This window comes from Mauremys mutica, chromosome 15, assembly GCF_020497125.1.
Source record: "Mauremys mutica isolate MM-2020 ecotype Southern chromosome 15, ASM2049712v1, whole genome shotgun sequence".
Classification (NCBI taxonomy): Eukaryota; Metazoa; Chordata; order Testudines; family Geoemydidae; genus Mauremys; species Mauremys mutica.
The window spans coordinates 19,753,445-19,772,876 of NC_059086.1; the positions used below are offsets into that span (position 1 = coordinate 19,753,445).

The 19,432-nt window shown below is 64.7% G+C and overlaps 3 protein-coding genes across 3 annotated transcripts; 2 read left to right on the forward strand and 1 right to left on the reverse strand.

Moving 5' to 3' along the window:
• Positions 1 to 3,620: 3,620 nt before the first annotated feature.
• LOC123350090 (protein FAM83E-like) lies at positions 3,621 to 11,440 on the forward strand. The gene is made up of 5 exons (XM_044988456.1): positions 3,621 to 4,061; positions 4,740 to 4,907; positions 5,167 to 5,291; positions 9,351 to 9,876; positions 11,201 to 11,440. The coding sequence occupies exons 1-5, from the start codon at positions 3,621 to 3,623 to the stop codon at positions 11,438 to 11,440; spliced, it is 1,500 nt and encodes a 499-aa protein (XP_044844391.1).
• Positions 6,131 to 7,023, forward strand: LOC123350130 (sperm acrosome membrane-associated protein 4-like). The gene has a single exon (XM_044988527.1). The coding sequence runs from the start codon at positions 6,605 to 6,607 to the stop codon at positions 6,968 to 6,970; it is 366 nt and encodes a 121-aa protein (XP_044844462.1). The 5' UTR covers positions 6,131 to 6,604; the 3' UTR covers positions 6,971 to 7,023.
• A 1,993-nt stretch (positions 11,441 to 13,433) lies between the features above and the next one.
• On the reverse strand, positions 13,434 to 18,694 carry LOC123350564. Its single transcript, XM_044989196.1, has 8 exons — positions 18,507 to 18,694; positions 17,919 to 18,038; positions 17,375 to 17,563; positions 16,832 to 17,059; positions 16,000 to 16,182; positions 15,368 to 15,598; positions 14,775 to 14,966; positions 13,434 to 14,380 (listed from the first exon to the last, which is right to left on the reverse strand). Exons 1-8 carry the CDS (start codon positions 18,655 to 18,657, stop codon positions 14,097 to 14,099), a joined length of 1,578 nt encoding a protein of 525 aa, XP_044845131.1. The 5' UTR covers positions 18,658 to 18,694; the 3' UTR covers positions 13,434 to 14,096.
• Positions 18,695 to 19,432: the final 738 nt, after the last annotated feature.

Below are 19,432 nucleotides of genomic sequence, written 5' to 3' on the forward strand. Positions count from 1 at the left end.
GGCAGCATGGCCTCAGATGTCCACCATCCCCCTTTTAGGGAGCGGGTTCTAGAGAGACCCCCTTCCGTCGCCCCTTCTGGGCCCGGGCGGTTAGGTGCCAGGCGGGGCTCGGTGGGTTGTTTCACTGGGGAACAGAATAATGTGTTTTCCCCCTGGCGCCGTCCCGTTTGCTTGCGAGGAAGACGGGACGAATCCCGTTTCCCTGGGCACAGTGGGACCAACCAACCAACCGTGGGCAGATGTCTCCTGCCTCACAATGTCAAATCCACCTTCCCCGTGGGTTCTGGGCCCACCAGAAGCTCATTTTCTGCTCTCTCTCGCGCCGCTTGCTAAACCAGCCCATAGCTGGTTACTTATTGCTGCCTTGGGCGGTGGCTTCTTTTGTTTACAGTATCGCTGTGTAAACATGGCATTTAATTGCTCCTTCTCTATAGGTCAAAGCCCGGCTTCATAGCGTCTAAGCCTAGATAGAACCATTGGGATCACCTAGCCCGACGCAGGCCGTAGGGTTGCCCTGAAATAACTCCTGTGTGAACTAGAGCAGATCTAGGGAAAGGGCCCGTCTTGGTTTAAAAATGGCCACCCATGGGGAATCCATGGGTCATTCCAGTGGTTCATTCCCCTCCCCAGGAACAATTCACGTCGTCTTCCTAGTCGGGATGGGTTTGGCTTCAACGTCCAGCCACGGGGTGGTGTCAGTCTAGACCGAATCAGCGATTATCCCATTTCCCTTCCCCCTGGGGGGGCCTATACCCTCGGGCCCCTCTAACCCCTCCCTCTCTCTGTGGGGCCTGGAGGCGGGACCCAGGCAGGTGGAGCAGAGAATCTCTTGGGTGGGGGGAACAAACCACTGCCCCGTGGGAACACAACCCCCCTGGCCCCAACACTCCTGCTAATGGCTGCACCCCAGGATTGAACCCCCCACCCTATGAGAGCAACTGCCCCTGAGCTGGGCACATTGGGCTCCAAGGGGAGCAGCCACTGGAGGGCGCTGGGGTATAGGGGAGGGGGGCTGAGGGTGAGTTGGGGGGGCAGGCTCGGGGGCAGGGCAGGCTCGGGGGCAGGGGGCCGGGCTGCACAGGGGGCAGGCTCGGGGGAGGGGGCTCGAGGGTGAGTTGGGGGGGCAGGCTCGGGGGTTGCAGGATCCCAGGGCAGCCCAACCGGTCCGGCAGGTTTGTGTTATCTTGGCGCTGGGGCCCAGGGATTCTTGGTAACAACCATCTGGCTGCCAGGCCCTGGGCCCAGCCCCTGCCCAGATCCTGGATGCTGCCAGCGGCGGCTCGGTGCCAGGCCTGCCAGGCAGGCGCTGCCCCCTGCCCCAGCGGGATGGGGGGTGACGGATCGGTTAGCCCCAGAGCAAACCTCCAGATCCCACACTCTGGCCCTGAACACCCCCTGCCCCATAGATACACATGGGGGGGGTGTGTGTGGTCGGGGCTAGGCCCTGCATCCCCGGCTCTGAGAGGGCAGTGGGGGCTAGTGGTTAGAGCAGGGGGGCTGGGAGCCAGGACTCCTGGGTTCTCCTCCTGACTCTGGGAGGGGAGTGGGGTCTAGTGGTTAGAGCAGGGAGCCAGGACTCCTGGGTTCTCTCCCTGGCTCTGGGAGGGAAGTGGGGGCTAGTGGTTAGAGCAGGGGGCTTGGAGCCAGGACTCCTGGGTTCCCTTCTGACTCTTTCCTGGCCTCCTTTGCACAGCCCTGGAGGACCCCTGCTGCCAACTCAGGTGCCACCCCAAGGTGAAGGGCCCCCGGCCCCATTCGTCACCTGGCTGCCAGCGGGCAGGGTGAGGGCCCAGCTGCCTTCCCCTTTACCTGGCAGCTCTGCCCCGCCCGGCCACTTCCAAGGAAGTCCTGGGCCCAGCTCCAAGCCCTGCCTGGGGGGGCGGGGGGCGGGGCCTGCGGAGCCCAGGGGGAGGAGCGCAGCCTGGGGAATCATTAACAGGGACAGGACAGCGCGGGAGGGAGGATATGAACCCGGATCCCTGGGGCAGGTAGGTGTGGGCTGCCGTGGTTAGAGCTGGGTGGGCTGGGAATCAGGACTCCTGGGTTCTCTCCCCAGGTCTAGGAGGGGAGTGGGGTTAGTGGTTAGAGCAGGGGGGCTGGGAGCCAGGACTCCTGGGTTCTCTCCCCAGGTCTAGGAGGGGAGTGGGGTTAGTGGTTAGAGCAGGGGGGCTGGGAGCCAGGACTCCTGGGTTCTCTCCTCGGTTCTTGGCAGGGAATGGGGGCCTGGGCCCCATTATGGCTCTTTCTTGCTGCTCTTCCCCGTTCCTCGATTTTATGAGATTAATCCCTGGCGGGGCCGGTTCTGTTTGTTTGCAGGAAATGATGCCCTGGCGATTAGCTTGTTCCTTGTTGGGAGCGTGGGGGGCGGGAAGGGGAGAGTCTATGGTCTATGATAGAACCCCAGCCCCCCGGCTCGAACCACTGGACCCCGCTGCCCTCCCAGAGCCAGGGATGGAACCCAGGCGTCCTGGCTCCCAGCCCCCCGCTCTAACCATTGCATCTCATGCCCTGTCCAGCCCTGAGCCCCATAACTCACAGAAATGGAGGTGGGGAACCCAAAACACACCCCTTGAGTCTAATCTTATCGTGCCTTCCGCTGCCGCGCCTGGCCGTGAGCAGGGCGGTGGGGTGTGTCTCTCTTCCCCAAAGCTGGGATCTTGCCCTGAGGCCTTGTCTCCCTCCCTCTAGGGCCTTCGACCGGCGGAGCCCCCCAGGGCAGGAACCCGATTGCCGAGGGCTGGGTCCCGGGGGCTCTCACAAGCGCCAATTGGCCCAGGAGAGATCCGTGCCAGCTGCCAGCACGACAGAGGCACCCATCTGTTTTAGATCCTCCTCACTGTGGTATCTGGGGAAACTGAGGCACAGAGACCGGGGCCATAGTGCAGCAGGACCTTGAACCCAGGACTCCTAGCCCATCCTGACGTCTGCCCCCCAGGCCAGACGGGGGCAGGGTCCAGCTGTGAGGTGCCCCAGGACAGAGACACCCCCTGGTGTGGGGGTGTTTCCCTACAGATGTCGCTACCTCCTAGGACCGCACTGTCAGAGGTGCAGGGTGCTGCGCGTGGGGGCTTGCGGCAAACCGAACGGGGATTAGGTGCCATGCTTTGGACAGGGGATGGGAAGGACTGACGACTGTGAGCTCTGTGTCTGGGCAGCGCCCGGCCCGATGGGGCCCTGATCTCGGCGACCCCGTGTCTGGGCAGCGCCCGGCCCGATGGGGCCCTGATCTCGGTGACTCTGTGTCTGGGCAGCGCCCGGCCCAACGGGGCCTCGATCTTGGTGATTCTGTGTCTGGGCAGCGCCCGGCCCAACGGGGCCTCGATCTTGGCGACTCTGTGTCTGGGCAGCGCCCGGCCCGACAGAGCCCCGATCTAAGGGACTCTGGGTCTGGGCAGCGCCCGGCCCGACGGGGCCTCGATCTTGGTGATTCTGTGTCTGGGCAGCGCCTGGTGCAGAGACAGAGGACTGACCATCTGACCAGGTGGGCAGGGAGGTTGGCAGAGAGCAGGGTGTTTTGGGGAGGTGTCTCTGTGTGTGTGTGTATCTATTGTGTCTGTAGCTCTGATTGTGTGTGTGTGGGGGGGTGCCCCCCAACCCCATCCCCACTCGCCACGGGGCCCATGGCGGCCTCCCAGCTGGACTGCCTGGAGGACGCCCCCGCGGGGACCCCAGTGACTGAATCCAGCCCCGAATTCTTCTACTCGGAGGGGCAGCGGCTGGCTGTGGAGGCTCTGCTGGCCGGAGGGCAGTCGGCCTACGTGCAGCGCCTGGCGCAGGACAGGCTGCGCCCCTTCCTGTCCGACGACGAGCTCCGGCACCTGGCCGAGGCAGCCCGGGACGTCCCAGAGCCAGCAGGGGAGTGCGACGGGGACGCCGACGAGCTCAGCCTCAGCTACTGGCCCGGGTGCTCGGATGAGCCCATCCCCGAACTGGAGCTGGGCTGGCCCCTGGACGGGAACTGGAAGGGCATCACCCGTGCGGAGGTCTACACGCACCCGCCGGGGGACGGGGCCCCCAAGGTCAAGGAGCTGGTGCGCAGGAAAATTCAGGAGGCTGCCAAGGTAACGGGGAGCCAGGACGCCTGGGTTCCATCCTCCGCTCTGGGAGGGGAGTGGGGTCTAGTGGTTAGAGCAGCGGGAGCTGGTGGCCAGGACTCCTGGGTTCTCTCCCCAGTTCTGGGAGGGGAGTGGGGTCTAGTGGTTAGAGCAGCGGGAGCTGGTGGCCAGGACGCCTGGGTTCCATCCTCCGCTCTGGGAGGGGAGTGGGGTCTAGTGATTAGAGCAGGGGGGCTGGGAGCCAGGACTCCTGGGTTCTCTCCCCAGCTCTGGGAAGGGAGTGGGGTCTAGGGGTTAGAGCAGGGAGACTGGGAGCCAGGACTCCTGGGTTCTCTCCCCAGCTCTGGGAGGGGAGTGGTGTCTAGGGGTTAGAGCAGGGAGACTGGGAGCCAGGACTCCTGGGTTCTCTCCCCAGCTCTGGGAGGGGAGTGGGGTCTAGTGGTTAGAGCAGGGAGACTGGGAGCCAGGACTCCTGGGTTCTCTCCCCAGCTCTGGGAGGGGAGTGGGGTTAGACCTGTTGTCGGGAGTTCCAGAGGAATGATACCGGGTGCTGGGAGCCCAAGCTACCCTGCTCAGTCTCCTCTCACCCCCCATCCCAGCCGGGCCGGTCTCTGCCCTGGGGCCGGATGGGAGCCGGCGCCCCCTAGAGGGGATGTGTGCAGCTCTTTGTGGGGTGTTTCCCAGGTGGTTGCCATCGTGATGGACGTCTTCACGGACCCCGACATCCTGCTGGACCTGCACGAGGCCGGCATGCAGCGCGGGGTCCCCGTCTACCTGATCCTGGGGGAGCAGCACCTGGCCGCCTTCCTCAGCATGGCAGAGGGCGCCTGCCTCAACGTGCGCTACATGGAGGTGAGGCCTGGCCCCCTGCAGCCAGCGCCCCCTAGTGTTGCCCTGGGGCAACGGGACAAGCCCCGACCGCCAGGGGAGGGCGCCCCCTGCTGGCAAGGGACTGCAAAGGGAGAAAAGCGTGGGGGGGGGGGCGTGCTCCGTGGCTGCGATACAGAGATCTGGGGGGGGCGTCTGGCTACGCTCAGGCTTTGGTTATCTGCCCTGGGGGTGGGGATCCTCCCGCCTCCTGATTTTGTGCCTCCTCCCCTGCCCCCACCAGAACCTGCGGGTCCGGGTCATTGCGGGCTGCACCTTCTGGAGCCGACAGCGCAAACAGGTCACTGGGACCCTGAAGGAGAAATTCCTGCTGATCGACGGGGACACGGTGATAACGGGGAGCTACAGGTGAGGGGGGGCATCGGGGATGAATGGGAGGGGAGAGCACCCCCGGCTGGGCCCCCCGCTCCCTGCAGCACCGGGGGGGGGGTTCCTTTAGCGTCTCCCATCTTCTCCCAGCCCAGAGGGGCCTTCTCCACGCCAGCCGAGGGGTCCCCGTATAACCCAGAGGGGCCGCATCTCAGCGCCGGGCCTTGGTCTCTGCAATTGGGTGTCAATGGGGTGGGGGGTTTGTATGAGGGGGACGGACCCGGCCGGCTGGGCAGCGAGGCTGAGAACGTACTGAACTCAGTTCACGAGTGGCGAGAGAAGCCCTCGGTTTAAGCAGCGTTGGGATGCGCGGATCATACGGCGGGTGCCAAGTGGTGGGGCAGCGTGGGTGTGTTGGGGGCAATATGTGCTTTGCAGAAGGGAGAGCTCCCCATGGTGAGGGGTCAGCACCCCCACGCTGCAGTAGGGGAATCCTGCAGAAAAGCGTGGGGAAGGGACCAGACCCCTAGATCCCGCAATGTGTTTGTGTCAGTGTTAGGGGCTGAGATGGGGAGAGAACCCAGGAGTCCTGGCTCCCAGCCCCCTCCACTCTAACCACTAGACTCTCTAGTTGCTGACTCCATCACTCCTCTCTCTGGGCTCCAGACCTCATGGTGACATCGCTCACTGTGACATCACTGCATGGTGATGACATCACTGTGAGATCACCAGGCTCTGGCTGGAATGGGCCAATGAGAATCTTGCAGCCTTATTGTGAGGTCATCGCTGCTGGGCTCCTCATTCTGGGCAAGGGGGCTCGAGGCAGCACTGAGCTCTCTGCAGCGCCCACGGCCGGTAGCCCAGAGCGACCTGGTTAGCGACAGACACGTTCGGAGGGGCTGGGAGTCCGGATCCGCCAGCCAGACCCTGGTTCTGAACTCGAGTCCTGGCGATTCCCACCTGGTTCTGGAGTGACTGGATCCGAGCAATTGGGATCCAGCTCTTTCCCTGGTACTGACATCGCTGGAGCCAGGAGATCTGGATCCAGACCCTGGTTCTGACATCCCTGGAGTGGCGCAGATCCAGACCCCGGTTCTGATGTCGCTGGAGCAGCCTGGATCCAGACCCTGGTTCTGAAGTCACTGGAGCAGCCCAGATCCAGACCCTAGTTCTGAGGTTGCTGGATCCAGGAGATCCAAATCCAGAGCCTGGTTCTGATGTCCCCGGTGTGGGGTGGATCCAGACTCCGGTTCTGAAGTCGCTGGATCAGGAGGGCTGGGACCTGGTTCTGACGTCCCCAGAGCGGCCCAGATCCGGACCCTGGTTCTGCCCTCCCCGTCTGTGCGATCACCATGCTGCCCCTGCTGGCACTCTCTCTCCTGCTGGCGCTGCCCGGCGCCAGCCCCAAGGAGTGCTTCTTCTGCGAGGTGACATCCTCCCGCCACTGCCCCAGCACCCGCATGAGCTGCGCCCAGGATGAGGATTGCTTCGTGGGGCACGGGGCCGCCCTGGGCGTCTCCCTCATCCAGACCAAGGGCTGCACCCGGGCCATCCGCTGCGGCAAGGAGCACCCCGTCACCCACATGGGGGTGACCTACAGCCTGGTCACCGTGTGCTGCAAGGGCAGCCTGTGTAACGGGGCCGGCGCCCGCCCGCGAGGGCCCAGCCTGGGTCTGCAGCTGGCGCTGGGCACGGCCGTCCTGCTGCGGGCGCTGTGAGAGACTCGGGGGGAGGGTTGCGTGAAGAGGCGTTGGCAGAATAAAGCCCTGGCACAGGGTGACGGCTGCTGTGGTTGTCTCTGCGCCGAGCTGGGGGTCCTGGGGTCCCTGGTCCTGCTGGGTGCCATGGGGCTCCGGGTGAGGAGTCAGCAGGGTTGGGGTGGATTAAACGGGGCGCGGGGGGGGGGACAGGACAGCAGGAAGTGAGAACTGGAAATAGGACCCAGGCGTCCGGGCGTGAATGTAGAGTCATGGGGCCTGGGAAGGGGAGTGCGTGGCAACCTGGGAATGGAACCCAGGCGTCCGGGAGTGAATGTAGAGTCATGCAGGAGGGATTGGACACTGGGAATAGGACCCAGGCATCCGGGGGTGCATGCAGAGTCATGGGGCCTGGGAAGGGGAGTGCGTGGCAACCTGGGAATGGAACCCAGGCGTCCGGGAGTGAATGTAGAGTCATGCAGGAGGGATTGGACACTGGGAATAGGACCCAGGCGTCCGGGGGTGCATGCAGAGTCATGGGGGCTGGGAAGGGGAGCGGGGGGATGGCAAACTGGGACGGGAACCCAGGCGTCCGGAGATACTTCCACCCCCACCCCAGGTCTCATCCATGCCGCGTTGGCTCTTTGGGAGCAGGACCCGTCTTTGCATCGGCACAACGGGAATTGGCCCCAGGATCGGTGCCCACGAACCCCGGGATCCGGGCCCAGTCCCGGGTGGGTCTGTGGCCGTCCGCTTCCCTGAGTGCCCCCTGCCTCCGGCCTCAGTGCGTGGGGACGAGGTGAGCGGTTGCTGCGCCCCACCCCCGAGGGGCCGCGTGGCAGCGCTGGGCAGGGGGGCCCGGGAGACCCAGCCCCAGGCCCGTCCCAGAGGTGGTCGCCCCTGAGCACCGGGCAGCGGGTGCGGCGGGTGCGACGTCGCTGTTCACCCCCCCCCCGAGCGGATGCTCTCCTGGGGGGAAGGGGCCGTTTGCTGTAGGGTGGGGGGTTCGGGGTCCCCCCATTTCCCAGCGTTTCATTTTCCTTACGGACGTTTCCAATGTTGTTGGTTCAGAACGTTTAATTTTTCTTGTTTTCTCCCTGTCTCCCTGCACCCCACTTGCCCCTCCCCCACCCCTGCACCCCACTCACCGCGCCCCCACCCCGTTGTCCTATGGCCCCTCCCCCACCCCCCTGCACCCCACTCACCGCGCCCCCACCCCGCTGTCCTATGGCCCCTCCCCCACCCCCCTGCACCCCACTCACCCGCCCCCACCCCGCTGTCCTATGGCCCCTCTCCCGCCCCCCTGCACCCCACTCACCCGCCCCCACCCCGCTGTCCTATGGCCCCTGTCCCACCCCCCTGCACCCCACTCACCGCGCCCCCACCCCGCTGTCCTATGGCCCCTCCCCCACCCCCCTGCACCCCACTCACCCGCCCCCACCCCACTATCCTATGGCCCCTCTCCCGCCCCCTGCACCCCACTCACCCGCCCGCACCCCGCTGTCCTATGGCCCCTCCCCCACCCCCCTGCACCCCACTCACCCGCCCCCACCCCACTATCCTATGGCCCCTCCCCCACCCCCCTGCACCCCACTCACGCGCCCCCACCCCACTATCCTATGGCCCCTCCCCCCCCCCCCTGCACCCCACTCACCGCGCCCCCACCCCGCTGTCCTATGGCCCCTCCCCCCCCCCCCTGCACCCCACTCACCGCGCCCCCACCCCGCTGTCCTTTGGCCCCTGTCCCACCCTCTGCACCCCACTCACCCGCCCCCACCCCGCTGTCCTATGGCCCCTGTCCTGCCCCCCTGCACCCCACTCACCGCGCCCCCCACCCCGCTGTCCTATGGCCCCTCCCCCACCCCCTGCACCCCACTCGCCCGCCCCCACCCCGCTGTCCTATGGCCCCTCCCCCACCCCCCTGCACCCCACTCACCGTGCCCCCACCCCGCTATCCTATGGCCCCTCCCCCACCCCCCTGCACCCCACTCACCGCGCCCCCACCCCGCTGTCCTATGGCCCCTGCCCCACCCCCCTGCACCCCTCTCCCCCGCCCCCACCCCGCTGTCCTATGGCCCCTGTCCTACCCCCTGCACCCCACTCACCGCGCCCCCACCCCGCTGTCCTATGGCCCCTGTCCCACCCCCCTGCACCCCACTCGCCCGCCCCCACCCCGCTGTCCTATGGCCCCTCTCCCGCCCCCCTGCACCCCACTATCCCCCCTCCCCCACCCCCCATGCACCCACTGTCCTCACTTGCACCTCCCCCACTCCGCTATCTCCCATTCACCCCACCCCCACCCTCCCTGCTGCACCCCACGCCCCTCCCTGCCCTGGCACACCCCGCCTTCCCCTCCCCCCCTCGCTCCTGCCCCCCACGATCCCCCCACCCCCTCCCGCAGCTTCACGTGGAGCGACGCCCGCCTGAGCCGCCAGCTGGTGACGCTGCTGACGGGCGAGATCGCCGGGGCCTTCGACCGCGAGTTCCGGACCCTCTACGCCGCCTCCCGCCCGCTGGCGCCCGCCCGGGCCCCCCTGCCCAGCCCCCCGGCCCCGCCCCGCGACGGCCGCCCCAACGGCCAGCCCGCCCCCTACCGCAGCGAGCTGGCCGGGCTGCAGCTGTCCAAGGGCGCCCACCGGGTGGCCGAGCGCCGCTCCGTGGCCCCCCAGCCCGTGGCCAAGAGCCGGGCCGGGGAGTGGGAGCTGGTGCGGGTCGTGCGGGCCACGGTGGGCGACGAGCTGCCCGCCCTGCCCCGGCGCCTGGGCCCCGAGGGCCACAGCGCCCTGAGCGACGTGGACCGGGGCGGCCGGCCGGGCCGGCTGGCGGGCGCCGCGGGGCAGAGACCCAGCAAGTCCCTCTGGGACCTGAGCCGCCTCTCGCAGCTGTCCGGCTCCAGCGACGGCCCCGAGTCGGGGGACGAGGCGAAGGTGAGCGGGCGGGGCCGGGCCAGGGAGGGGGCTGCGAATCCTAGGGGGCATTTGGGGGGGTTCACTGTGTGTCCTGGGGGGCAGGGCTGGGGATTTGGGGGGGTTCACTGTGTGTCCTGGGGGCAGGGCTGGGGATTTGGGGGGTTCACTGTGTGTCCTGGGGGACAGGGCTGGGGATTAGGGGGGTTCACTGTATATCCTGGGGGTCAGGGCTGGGGATTTGGGGGGTTCACTGTATATCCTGGGGGACAGGGCTGGGGATTAGGGGGGTTCACTGTATATCCTGGGGGTCAGGGGTGGGGATTTGGGGGCCCTGTCCCCCGGATATACAGTGTATCCCGGCGGGGGGCAGGGCTTTAGGATATGGGAATCTCCTGTGTATCCTGAGGGGGAAGGCTTAGGATGTGGGGTCCCCTGTGATCCCAGGGGGCAGGGCTGGGGACTGGAGCCTCTGTATCCTGGGGCACAGGACTGGGGATTTGGGGGGTTCACTATATCCTTGGGGGACAGGGCTGGGGATTAGGGGCCCCCCACATGCATCCCAGGCAGGGCTGGGCGTGGGGTGATGTCCCCCCCCCACCGCCCCGTATCTCCGCTCCCGGCTGCACCCTGGGCCCTGCCTTAGTGCAACATCTCCTCCGCCCTGGGTCAATATTGACCCAGGCGCTGCTCCCGGCTCTGCCCCATGGGGCCTTCGCCTTCCTTGGGCCAGCCGTGGGGCAGCGCCGCTCCCCCAGGCCCTGACACCCCCTGAATTCCCAGCTGCGTCTCCCCTGCTCCAGTGTCTCCTCCCCTCCCCTCCCGTCTCTCCCTTTCCTCCTTCCCTCCCTCGTTCCCTGGTTCTTTGCCGTCCCCCCGTTTCTCCTTTGCTGCCATGGGGGCTGGAGAGGGGGGGCAGATGGGGGATGGCACTGCAGGATCCGCCCCCCCCCGAACCCTCTGTGCTGGGGGACCCTGGGGCGCGGTGAAGAAATGCTGGAGCGGGTTGTGGGGGTGGGTCGGGGCAGGGACCCCCAGGAAGATCTGTGGTGGGGGGGAATTCAGGGATGGGGGACATGCAGGGGGGAGCAGGGACCCATTTGGTGGGAAGATGGGGGGGTGAGAGGGTGGAGGCTGGGCTGGGGAGGTGGGTTGGAGGGATTTGGGGGTAGGTGGAGCTTCTGGGACACGGGCAGGAGAGCCCTGAGGGGAGAGGTTTGGGGGTGAGAGAGACTCTGGGGTGGGATGATGGGGGGCAGAGGATGCTGGGCTGTGGGGCAGAGGGCACTGGGGGGGGACAGGCAGGGCTGCTCCCAGATGGCACTAACTCTCCTCCCCCCCCCAGGGCAAGCACAAGTGGGGCCTGCAGGACACGCCAGCCCGGGCGCTGATGAGGCGGAGGGGTGCGCCCCCGGCCAGCGAGGAGCCCCGCCAGCCCCCCATCTTCCTGTCGCCTGCCTACATGCCCCCGCCGCAGGGCTACCGGGCCTTGGGCCGGCTGCAGGGGCAGCTCTACCACGGGCCCACGGCCCTGCCCCGTGTCTGGGGGGCCCCCCACGGCTACAGCCGGGACCGTCGCTATTGAATGGGCACCTACCAGTAGCGGCCGGCCGAGGGGGGGAAATAAGACACCCCCCATCTCCCCAGGCTGCCCCCAACTGGGGCAGGCCTGTAGGTTACACTGGAGCCAGCGTGCGAGCAGGAGGGAGTTATCCTGGTGGTGCTGGAGGAACCGGAGCCAGCGTGCGAGGAGGGAGATGTCCTGGTGTTACTGGGAGGAACCGGAGCTGGCGTGCGAGCAGGAGGGAGTTATCCTGGTGGTGCTGGAGGAACCAGAGCCGGCATCTGGGCTAAACTGGAATATTTTCGGCCCAGGGTTTAACTGGGGTTGAAAAGCTGAGGCTGGGAAGTCACTGGAATCAACCCGGCCCTGGGAGCCACGGTACTGGTGTTACTGGGAGGAACTGGTGGCCCTGGAGGGGGCCAAGGCTCGGTGCTTTGCAGCCCTGGGGGCGGGCGAGTACGGCTTATACTGGGACATGAAACCGGGAGGTGGAGGATGATTTGGGGCAGCTCAGGGCACAGGGCTGGCAGGCACCAGGCATGTCCCCCCTCCATGGCACTGCTGGAGCTTGTGTGTGTGTGTGGGGGGGAGAAGCTGGGGGGGTGGCAGATTAAACTGGCATGACCTGGGAGCGCAAATTTCCTCCCACGCCTCAGGGGTGAACCGGGCTGGGACCTGGCAGCTACGGGGGTGCTGGAGCGTTACTGGGAGGAGGTGGGATAATGGGACTGGCTTTGGGAGAGGGAGCTGGGGACGCCCCTGGGACATTTCCAAGCGGCACCGGTGGCTATACTGGGATTCCAGTGCCACACCAGAGGGCTGGGGAGCAGTGCTCTGAAGGAGCCGGAGCCCAAGCAACTGGGACGAGAACGGGGTTTTAATGGGGTCTAGGGGTTAGAGCAGGATGGGCTGGGAGCCAGGACTCCTGGGTTCTATCCCCCTGCTCAGGGAACGGGGGGTCTGGGAACCTGGGTTCTGTTGCCAGGTTGCACGCTGATGAGGGATGATAATTATGTACAAAACACCAGAACAAATTGTCTCTTCCAGTTGAAAGGGGGAGTTTTGTTTCCTTGCGGCGTTTACCCTCCCCCTGCTGGCTTGGGACCCTGGAGCAGGGGCCCCATCAGGGGCTAAAGCCCCAGCTCCTGGAGTCATGAGACCCTTGTTGCGTCTCCACCATCAATTAACCAGGCACCTCTGGGTCTTGGGAGAAAGGGGGGTGGGGAGAAGAGAAACGTGACTGGCCCTTGCTGGGGTCTGAGGGAGCTTGAGCCAACTGCTCCCTGCTGGGGAACTTGTTATGGGGCGGGGCCTTCACTCCCAGCCCCACTGCTCTGGGCCTCTATGGGGCAGAAGGGAAAGAGCCTCTCACATTCCCTATCAGACAAACTGCAGGGCTGCCAGTGGTAGGTGGGAGGAGATGCCCCTGCAGTGGTATCCCCTAGGCCCCTCCCCCACACCAAGTGGCCAGGCCCACCTAGGACAGAGACAGGGTGGGAGCTCAGGGACCCTCACCTCTGGGTCAGACTCGCTCCGCCCGGCCTCTCGGCTCCCTCCCGCACTCCCAGCTTGGGGGCAGCACTCCCCCCGCAGGAAGGTCTGCAGGACTTAGGGGTCTACAGGGCTGCAGAGAAGAAAAATGGGGAGGTGGGCTCAGGGGGACCCCAAAAATGGGACCACAGGCCCCTTCAACAACATCCTCCCACCCCCTCCATTAAGCACTTCTGGGCTCTTGCCACCTTAGAAGCACCAGCGCTAATGTCTACTTTCCACAGGGTAACAACCTACTACTGCTGCTGGCAGCACGTGCGCCCCTGTTTCACGGCAGGTGGGGGCAGGCTTAGGGCTCCTTGAGAGAAGTGTGGGGCCATGTTTGCTGAGCCCCCCCCCCTTTCATGTCAAGTACAGGCAAGTTGTAGGAAGCCCAAAGCCCTGGTACAACTGTCTCCACTTTCATAAGCCCTGGCCACCCCCACCCCACCCCCTTGAACACACAACTCGAGCCAGAGGAGGAGGTTTTCCATATTACAGGAAATGGCAGGAGTTTGAAGTTGCACCTGGTCTGAAACATTTTTCACATTATTTTAATTACACAAAAGGGTTTTTTCTTTTTCGAAAAGAGAGGGGGTAAAAACTTGACCCTCCTGCGTCTGGATTTTTATCATAACCACGTGTTTTGAGGGACCAGCCCCTCGTCTTTTGAGAGTTTCCTTTCAGGTCAAAAATGTTTGGAGCAAAACCGGCAGCCGCTGAGTTCCTTGGTTGACCTCTCGTCAGAAAAAGCGGATAGAAAACAATGAATTTTTTTTATGGGGGGGTGGGGGAAAGAAAAATCAAGGTTCTGTTCTCAAAGCACCAAGTTTTTCCTTCCTCCTGGAAGGAATTTCAGCCGAGTCAGACACGTGCGTTTTCCTAAATGTTTTTGTTTTCGGGGAGCAGGGGGATCAAAATCCCCTTTGATGAAAACCCAGCCAGCTTCACGCCCCACCTCCAGGGAAGGAGGAACGAGGGTCCCAGGGCCGATGGGATCATGGTGATCATCCGGTCTGACCTCCTGCGTAACACACGCCGCCACCAACTCCTGGGAAACACGAGACAGCTGCAGCCGACGCCTGCCTGAGTTTGCTGGGAGCCTGAGCCGGGGGGGGGCCGACAGCAGGTGGGTGGATCCAGAGGGTCACAGACTCGGTGTAGAAGGGAGAGGAGCAAACATCTCCCCCACCAGCCCACCTGCGTGGAGGCGCACGGTGTACGCGCTGCCTCTCGACGACTTGTGTAGCCAGATCCCGGGCACCTGCCCCAGCAGCCTCAGCACGTCTTTGTACCCTGCTTCCCGGCTCAGCGCCACCAGGTCCAGGTCCTGGTCCCGCCGCACGGCCTCCAGCAGCTTGGGCAGCCCCAGGCCCAGGGGGAAGGGGCGCAGGATATTCCACAGAAAGGGGGCGAGGGTGGCAGCCACACCTGGGGACAAACACCATGAGATCAGAAGCGGAGAGGCACATGGGACCCTGGAGATGGGAGCCAGCTCAAACCCTAAACCTAGGAGTCCTGCTCTCAGCGCTAGACCCCACTCCCCTCCCAGTGCCAGGGCTAGAACCCAGGAGTCCTGGCCCCCAGCCCCCCGCTCTCACCACTAGACCCCACTCCCCTCCCGGTGCCAGGGCTAGAACCCAGGAGTCCTGGCCCCCAGCCCCCTGCTCTAACCACTAGACCTCACTTCCCTCCCAGAGCTGGGGAGAGAACCCAGGAGTCCTGGTTCCCAGCCCCCTCTGCTCTCACCACTAGACGTCACTCCCCTCCCAGAGCCAGGGCTAGAACCCTGGAGTCCTGGCTCCCAACTCTGCGCTTTAACCACCTCTGTCTCCCATGGATTTCCGTCTCTTCGACCGAGCAGGCTTCTTCGGCCGCTGGCGCACCAGATCCCCCCTTCCGGGGTGGCAGGAGGCAGAGGACCCAGGATCCGAGTGCGGGGCTGGCTGTGACTGGCTGTTGCATGGGGCTGGACTGGGGGTGCCCCCGGGGGCTAGTGCGGATTCATCTGCCAACGCTAGAAAGGGGAGAAAAGTAACAGACTTTACAGCCAAAAAAGAAATCACTAACACTGACCAGAGATAAAGCAGCAACGGGGCCGCGGGGTGGGTCAGACACCCCCGAGGAAAGATCAAGGCGAGATACAGCCAACGCACCCCCACCCACTGCCCCCACCAGCCCGCCAGACGTCCTCCTCGGCGTGCAGCATCTCAGCACTCCTCGAAACAAAAAAAATGAAGCGTCTCACCATTCAGGCCGCAACAAACTGCTCAAAAACATGAAACAGGCGCAGCTGACGCCTGCCTGAGTTTGCTGAGAGCCTGAGCCGGGGGGGGGCCGACAGCGGGTGGGTGGATCCAGAGGGCCACAGACTCAGTGTAGAAGGGAGAGGGGTAAACATCTCCCCCACCCACCCACCTGCGTGGAGGCGCACGGTGTATGCGCTGCCTCTCGACGACTTGTGTAGCCAGATCCCGGGCACCTGCCCCAGCAGCCGCAGCACGTCTTTGTACCCTGCTTCCCGGCTCAGCGCCACCAGGTCCAGGTCGTGGTCCTGCCGCACGGCCTCCAGCAGCTTGGGCAGCCCCAGGCCCAGGGGGAAAGGGTGCAGGACATGCCGCAGAAAGGGGGCGAGGGTGACAGCCACACCTGTGGAGAGACAATGAGGGATCAGAAGCAGAGAGGCACATGGGACCCTGGAGATTAGAGCCAGCTCAACCCCTAGAACCTAGGAGTCCTGTTCTAACCACTAGACCCCACTCCCCTCCCAGAGTCAGGGAGAGAACCCAAGAGTCCTGGCTCCCAGCCCCCCCCCCCCGCTCTAACCACTGGACCCCACTCCCCTCCCAGAGTCAGGGAGAGAACCCAAGAGTCCTGGCTCCCAGCCCCCCCACTCTAACCACTAGACCCCACTCCCCTCCCAGAGTCAGGGAGAGAACCCAAGAGTCCTGGCTCCCAGCCCCCCCGCTCTAACCACTGGACCCCACTCCCCTCCTGTTGCCAGGGATTGTACCCAGGAGTCCTGGCTCCCAACTCTGCACTTTAACCACCTCTGTCTCCCATGGATTTCCATCTCTTCGACCGAGCGGGCTTCTTCGGCCGCTGGTGCGCCAGGTCCCCCCTTTCAGGGCAGAAGGAGGCAGAGGACCCGAGCGGGGCTGGCTGTGACTGGCTGCTGCATGGGGCTGGACTGAGGGGGCCCCCTGGTGCTGGTGCGGATTCATCTGCCGACGCTAGAAAGGGGAGAAAAGTAACAACCTACAGCTAAAAAAAAATCCCTGACACTGACCAGAGATAAAGCAGCCATAGGGCCGCAGGGTGGGTCAGTCCGAGACCCCCGGGGGAGGAGATCAAGGCTGAGATACCGCCGGTGTGCACCCACCCACTGCCCCTGCCTGCCTGGCAAACGCCGACTCAGTGTGCAGAATCTCAGGACTCCTCGAAATGAGAAATGAAGCGTCTCGCTGTTTGGGCTGTGACGAACTGCTCAAAACCAGGAAACAGGCGCAGCCGACGCCTGCCTGAGTTTGCCGGGAGCCTGAGCCCATCGCTCCAAGAGGGAGGAGGAGCCACCGAGTGTACACAGCTCAGCGTTGGTTAAACTCGGAGCAGCTCCCCCGTCACACAACAGCGAGCTCAGGCTGTGGGCAGACTCAGGCAGGCAGCTGTGCGCATGCTGTACAAGAGACGCACCTGCCCATGCACAGAGGCAGAGCGCCCTCTGCTGGGCCACGAGAACGCAGCACCGGCTACAAGGCAGGCAGTTCCTGGCCAGGGGAACACGTCCTGGCAAGAGGGGTGGTAATATGGGGATCTCTGGCATGTTTTGGGGAGGCAGGGCAGGCTGCAGATCTGCCCAGAGGGAGAAATTCACACCCCTACCTCTCTCAAGCTGGATAAGGCACTGGGGGCCTCTCTCAGGGGTGCACACCCGCAGCCCAGGCACCTGGGCCAGCAGCCCCAGGACGTCCGCGGCGCTCGCAGCCTGGCACAGCGTCTCCACGTCGACCCCATGCTGGTTCCTCATGAGCTCCAGCAGCTTTGCCAGCCTCAGGCCCGAAGCGAAGGCCGACAGGATGCCCTGCACCAGGGGGACGATGGCTGCAAGGCCTGGGATGGACAGGCAGAGAGAGCACAGAGCTTGGGGTTAGGAGTCACCCCTGGAGATTGCATCCAGCTCAAACCCTAGAACCTAGAGTCCTGCTCTAACCACTAGACATCACTCCCCTCCCAGAGACAGGGATAGAACCCAGGAGTCCTGGCCGCCAGCCACCCACTCTACCCCACTCCCCTCCCAGAGCTGGGGATAGAACCCAGGAGTCCTGGCTCCCAGCGCCCCCTGCTCTAACCAGTAGACCCCTCTCCCCTCCCAGCACCAGGAATAGAACCCAGGAGTCCTGGCTCCCATCTCTCCGCTTGAACCACCTCTGTTTCCCATGGATTTCCAGCTCTTCGACACAGCAGGCTTCTTTCGCTGCTGGCGGGCCAGGTCGCCTGTTCCAGGGCAGGGGGCAGAGGACCCGGGATCCGAGCGTGCGGCTGGCTGTGACTGGCTGCTGTGTGGGGCTGGCCTGGGGGGGACCCCTGAGGCTGGTGCGGATTCATCTGCCAACTCTACAATGGGGGGGGGGGGGAGAGAATCGACAGCAAAATAAAACTCACTGACACGGAGCAGAGATAAAACAGCAACAGGGCCATGGAGTGGATCAGAGACACTTGACCCCAGGGAGAGATCAAGGCTGAGATATATCTGGTGTGAACCCACCCAGCACCTGAGCTGGTCCACCAAGCCTGCCAAATCTCAGCGCTCCTCAGAACGAAAACCAAAGTCACTCCCCTCCCAGCACTAGGAATAGAACCCAGGAGTCCGGGCCCCCCCCCCCCCCGCCGCTCTCACCACTAGACCCCACTCCCCTCCCAGAGCTGGAGAGAGAACCCAGGAGTCCTGCCTCTCCCCCCACCTACTCACTTCTTGGCCCAGCTGGTTCCTTGGGCCACTCGTGAGCTGGGTCCCAGTGGTCGGTGGCCCAGTGGCCAGGGGAAATGGAGCATGGCCAGCTGGGGGTACCCCATGAGGGGGGATCCCGACCTGAAGTGGGGAGAGAATAAAACCCCCGTTGGGGCACAAAACCAACTGGGGGAGATGGGAAGAGCCCGGGGGCAGGGGATAGAGGGCTGGGATCCTGCCCATGCATCTCCCAAGGACCCCAACCCCCCGGGGAAGACAGAGTACAGGCCCTGGGGGGGGGGGCAGCACAGCCACCCCAGGACAGACAGACGGACGGGCAGAGGGTCTGTCACACCTGGGACAGAAACAGACATCAAAGCCACAGATGCACCAGGCCCCATAGCTCCCCCAATTAATGCTCCCCCCAGGCCTACAAAAACCCTCCAACTCTGCCTCTTCGCCCCCAGCCCTCTCCATCACAACCCCCCAATGTTACCCTAAACCCTCCACACCCCCTCCCCCACGCCCCATCACCCCCCACCCATACAGACCCTTCTCCCACACTATCCTCCCCCCCAACCAGGGCAAAGGGGTGCCCGCCCACCATACCAGCTGGCTGCGGGGGCTCCCACTCCATGGGGGTCTCTGTCCGAGGTGGGGAGCGGCGAGGTCTCTTCCTAGCCGGGGAGCACCCCTCCCTGTCCGAGCCCAGCCCCGGGGAACCGGCAGCCACCACCACCACCTCAAGCCAGGGCTCCATGGTGCCCAGCTGGGACCTCAGGCAGCCCTGGGTGCAGCCCACCTGTGAGGGGAGAGCTAGTGAGCCAGAGACAGAACCCAGGAGTCCTGGCTCCCAGCCCCTCCCCTGCTCTAACCCACTAGACCCCGCTCCCCTCCCAGAGCCAGGAAAGAACCCAGGAGTCCTGGCTCCCAGCCCCTCCCCTGCTCTAACCCACTAGACCCCGCTCCCCTCCCAGAGGGAAGAAAGAACCCAGGAGTCCTGGCTCCCAGCCCCTCCCCTCCCAGAGCCAAGAAAGAACCCAGGAGTCCTGGCTCCCAGCCCCTCCCCTGCTCTAACCCACTAGACCCCCCTCCCCTCCCCGAGCCAAGAAAGAACCCAGGAGTCCTGGCTCCCAGCCCCTCCCCTGCTCTAACCCACTAGACCCCGCTCCCCTCCCAGAGGGAAGAAAGAACCCAGGAGTCCTGGCTCCCAGCCCCTCCCCTCCCAGAGCCAAGAAAGAACCCAGGAGTCCTGGCTCCCAGCCCCTCCCCTGCTCTAACCCACTAGACCCCCCTCCCCTCCCAGAGCCAGGAAAGAACCCAGGAGTCCTGGCTTCCTTTGGACAGACCCAAACAAACAAGCTACCACAACAGATACTAAAACCAGAAGCCCGCTGCCTAGGGGTCCCCTTTATACCTTAATCCCTTATGGGGCGGGACCCAAGGGAGCCAATCAGGAGACACCCTCTGGTCACTGAAGGCGGGACCTGAGGAGCAGGCCTTGCCATTGGCTGGTGCTCAGAGCCAATCCCTTG